The sequence below is a fragment of the Hordeum vulgare genome, chromosome 7H, assembly GCF_904849725.1.
Source record: "Hordeum vulgare subsp. vulgare chromosome 7H, MorexV3_pseudomolecules_assembly, whole genome shotgun sequence".
NCBI lineage: Eukaryota > Viridiplantae > Streptophyta > Magnoliopsida > Poales > Poaceae > Hordeum > Hordeum vulgare.
The window spans coordinates 544,979,821-544,984,644 of record NC_058524.1 but is presented as its reverse complement, the minus strand read 5'-3'; the positions used below and the strand labels follow the sequence as shown (position 1 = coordinate 544,984,644).

General features: G+C 43.0%; 1 protein-coding gene across 1 annotated transcript; it reads right to left on the bottom strand.

The window, feature by feature from the left end:
• Positions 1 to 559: 559 nt before the first annotated feature.
• Positions 560 to 4,577, bottom strand: LOC123407854 (putative B3 domain-containing protein Os06g0632500). The gene is made up of 6 exons (XM_045101082.1): positions 4,437 to 4,577; positions 4,003 to 4,291; positions 3,068 to 3,132; positions 2,535 to 2,850; positions 2,148 to 2,338; positions 560 to 1,185 (listed from the first exon to the last, which is right to left on the bottom strand). The coding sequence occupies exons 1-6, from the start codon at positions 4,512 to 4,514 to the stop codon at positions 946 to 948; spliced, it is 1,179 nt and encodes a 392-aa protein (XP_044957017.1). The 5' UTR covers positions 4,515 to 4,577; the 3' UTR covers positions 560 to 945.
• Positions 4,578 to 4,824: the final 247 nt, after the last annotated feature.

Sequence of the window (4,824 nt, the reverse complement as noted above, 5' to 3'; positions counted from 1 at the left end):
TACAGGCAAGATTTGCATTGATCTCTTTGCCCAAGCTGTAACCCTCGGAACTAAAGAAGGGAAGTAAGATTGGTAAGTACTTCCTCCGTTCCTAAATATAATTCTTTTTAGAGATTCCACTATTGAACTACATACGGATGTATATAGACATATTTTACAGTGTAGATTCACTCATTTTGCTCCGTATGTAGTCTTCTATTGGAATGTCTAAAAAGACTTATATTTAGGAATGGAGGGAGTATGTCAGAGACTCAGAGTTGTATGTGATTATGCTAACTAGAAAAAGCCTATGATTCCGCTCCCTAATGGCAAATTTAGAGGGCAGGGTTCCACTGTGAAGTCACACCTGGACTTTTTGCTTTTAACCAGCTGAAAAAGCTTCCCTGAGAACCGGTTCTGTGCCTACCCAACAAGCTCGTGTAGCATGTGCTTAGCTCTCTTATCTCTTCTGAAGCCTGAAACCTACGGTTCTTATCATCCATTGGTATTTATTTTTCAGAACTTATTACTCATTAGTATATGACTTCTGAGCATTTTTTTCACCATTCACACACAGTGATACGTTTGGCAGTCTAGTATTTGCAGATACAGACGGTTGGATCTGCACAGGAAATAGTGATGTTGCATATACATGTACTGACGATGCGGTCGATAATCTACCAGCATTCCAACAAACAGTGATGTTGCAGTGAACAAAACATAGACTAACTTGTCCACTGGGCTACGTAATACATAGACTAATCTACTAGCATTCAACAAACACAGATGTCACAGTGACCTAAAGTCGTAAACATAGATTAACTTGTCTCTGAACTACTACCAAAATACCAAACTTTCACATGGCAAATCACTAACCAAGAACTGTCGTCGGCAAGTGACATTGGCATTGGCAGGCAAAATATTGGGACTACGTTTTGCTCGCACTAGTTAGGCATGATCAGACGATCAGTTGATCACGACATGCCACACCATTTTCTCAACGACCTTGAAGGTGCAACGATCACCTTCTTCTACCTCGTTGTCTTGGCAAAACCTTTTCCAGCCTTTCCCAGTAAGGAAGCCGTAGGTGTTGGCGATGTTGAAAGCTACTGGCCAAGATCTTGCACTCCCCCCCATGGATGTTTTAAGTTGGATTGTACATGCTTCTAGAAGACCAATTGATGAGCAAAAGGTCAATTTCACAGCCTGCATTGATGCCACAATTTGAAGCTCTTATGAGACAAAACGTTCACAACTATTCAACTACTATATAATAAAAGGGTTCAATAAAGCGAATACCATCTCTATGAAGTTTTTGTAGTGCACTGTAAACTAAGATTTATTTTTCTGTAAAGTGGCAGTACCACAGTACGTAGATATTTTGTCTTCACACATGGTAGTACCTCGGACCCAAATGTAAGTCATTTTAGCATTATATTGGTCAAAACATTTCTGAGTTTGAGCATCTATAAATAAAGAATTTCTAGCATCTTAATTATCAAATTAAAACTAGTAGATTTATCATGAACTATATTTTTAAAACATTTAGTTATTTTTATATAAGGTAACATCTTGGCACAGAAATTTATGATCAAAGTGCCATCTTGAAGACTGTCATTTTCCAAAATAGTTACATTCTGGATTAAAAGAAAGTAATTTGTAGACGGGCTCAGGTATATAAACAAGTGCAAAACAACAGTAATTCGGTATAAGAACGCACATAATTTTGATTTTCAGAGCAGAGAAAGACATGTCTTGCAATGGTCCAAATCGTTAATTTAAGACTTGACGCAAGATCAGTGTCCCCGTTTGGTGGAACACATTATACAGGAATTTTATACAGTGCATATTTATTGAAGTTGATAGCACAGTTTATTGTTTGTAATCAAATAGGTTACAAATTCCATGTTTAGAAGTTTAATGGGATGAAATACTTAGTACAAACATCTGTATGAATAGTTTCGGATGAGTTAAGCAACAATAACAACATAGAGCATTAATATTAATTTCCAATTAAGCAACAATAACAACATAGAGCATTAGTATTAGTTTCAGATGAGTTAAGCAACAATAACAACATAGAGCATTAATATTAGTTTCAGTCTTTCAGATGAGTTTATGTCCATACTAGTAAACCGAAATACAAAGAGAGAAAATACAGTTCTCACAAATAAGCTTTTAAGCGAATAGCTGGTGATCTGCTTCGTGAATGAGTGTCTTCCCACAACACCGGCAGGTTTACTCTGTGACTGGACCTTCTGAGCTTTCATTGCAGGAAACGTTGCAGGAATTCCAGAAACCACTTGTCTCTTGTTGTAGCTTCTCTTGCTGACAGATGGAGCTACAAGCTGCTTGTCACCTGCACAATTACATTTCACATGACCCCACAAAAAAAACATTTCACATGAGAGAAGATGCTGGTCACTAATACTAAGATTTATTCAAAGTCGTTCGTAATAAGGTAATTCACACAAAAGTTTGCAGGAGGTCAACATAAAAATCAGTTCAATTCCAGCAAAAAAATATCCAGCAAGAAGGTATGTATTTCGCCTTACTTTGTGGGAGCAGAGGGCTTGATCCATCTGCCTCATCAGCTAGGTAAGGGTACTCCTTCATACACCCATTCGGCAAGAACACCTGAACCGAAAACGACATGTTAACTTCATACCGGAACAACAGGATGCTCCCTTCGGAGAGATCATGCGCTGTCAGAAACTCTGCCCAAACTTCTCCATACAGCACATCCGATTGACGTTGATCTAGCTCGACTGGCCATAACTTCCCGGTAGGGCCGATGATCAAGGCTTTTTGGCTGCTTGGGCAACTCTCAGCCCCAATCAAGTGCTGCTGCACAAACTCATCAGGGATTGTCTGGAAGAACATTGGGAGCAAAAATGAAGCACATGAGTTTTAACTTTTAAGTTCAGAACTTGTCAAGTTGATACTACATAGTACTACTAGCCTAGGTTTATAGCTATCCGATTTTTTAACAGAGAAGCAGATTAAACTAGCTAGCTATCTTCTTGATATTAATATATTCCCTGAATTAATAATAGAGATAAAACTACCCAGCTACTATCTTGCTCACCATCTTCTCCCAGTCATCCGGTCGAAGCAATTTGATGAAGCGAGGCCTGGTCTTGGACATCACACCTGCATAACCAAACCAGCCACAGATTGTTACATTGTTACAGACAGATACAATTTTGTTTTAGAAAAACACTGCTATGCCGGGGGGGGGGGGGGGGTCTATTAATCGCTGAAATGAGTGTATCTAGACGTGTTTCAGTGTGTAGATTCACTCATTTCAGCAAAAATTAATTCCGGATGGAGGTTGTATATTAAAAGTTAAACATATGTACAGAAAGCAAAAGAAATTTCAATAGCTTCTTGAAGAGAGGATGAGCTGGAGCTCCAAATTTCAAGGATTTGTACATCAAACTTGGCAATAAGTTTTTTGAGGCCCAAGAATAGGACAAAACATCTTTGGAGGCAGACTGGTGGGTTGATAAAATCAGAGCTTGGAGCTGCTGGAATTGAGCAAAAGCTTGCAAATAGAGTGGACTATGGAAGACTTCTTCCAAATGACATGCCTGTCTGACAGTGCTATCTTCTCTAATGACAAAGGAATGCGACTCAGAGACAAGTATCATCACTCCAGTTGTCAGACCAGAGCAAAACAGAACTCGCATTCTCCGCTTTGCAAGAGGCCACAGATTTAAATTGCAGCAGAAGCTTCAATACACTTCTCCACCAGAAAGAGCCCACTAAGCCATTGGAGTGGTAAGACTAAGAATCCCAGATGAGTTTAACCCATGGCAGATCAAAATGGTTGAAGAACTTGTGCAAATACCTCATCATGAGGGCTTTATTATGAGTCTGAATATCAAGCACTCTGAAGCTTGAGAATGAACAAGGTATTTTGCGCCCATTTGTACATGATGTACTACTTGAAAATGAGATTCGAAGGAAAGTGCCAAGGAGAAATTGCAGCGTTTGTAACGCATTATGGGATGAACCTGCCTGCGGGAGGAGTGCAGAGGCACGCGAGGCAGCAGGCCGGGTCGTAGGCGGTCAGGGTGGCCATCCCGCGCCGCTCGCGCCGCAGCACCACGGACCACCCTTCGCCGATGCCGTTCTTCTTGACGATCTCTTGCCAGCCGGCGCCCAGCCAGCAGGCCACCCCGCCGTCCGGCCGCGAACGCGTGCACAGCTCCACGCGCCGGGGCTTGCCGAGCAGGTCCACCACGTGCACCTCCTGCACGTCCCCGGCGCCGGCCGCCAGCCGCGCCGCGAACTCCCAGGGAACGCACTGCAGTCACAGGGAAGAACACAGGAAAGCAGAGCACGAGGTGGCAGAGGGGGGCGGTCAGGAATGAGTTGACGGGACAGAGCGGAGGGGAGGGGGTGGGGGACAATCAATGGCGGTGCGGCGGTGCTTTGTATCAGTCACTGACCAGCTTCTGGAGGCAGCTCGGCGACAACACCGGCGCGGCGAACTTGTACCGTGGTTGCCGGCGGACGGAAAGCGCCATGCTTTTGCGGTGACGTGGTGGTGACGGTGATATCGCAATGAATGCGCTGCGGTTTTGTTCAGTGCTTGTGCAAACAGAGACTGCAGAGAATCACGTGGCGGTAAGGAGAGGAGACGGCCGGAGTTCGGTGCGAAGGTTGCCGGTCGGGAAATTCGATAAATCTAACTTTCACAAACTATACTGCGTTTGAAAAAAAAATTACACAGCTAATTATTTTGTCTGCCGTCCGACACTTAGACGCCACACTATACTGTATAACGTTTTAGTCGTAGGCGTCACACCCCCGGTCACGATGTCGTTTGACCCCACC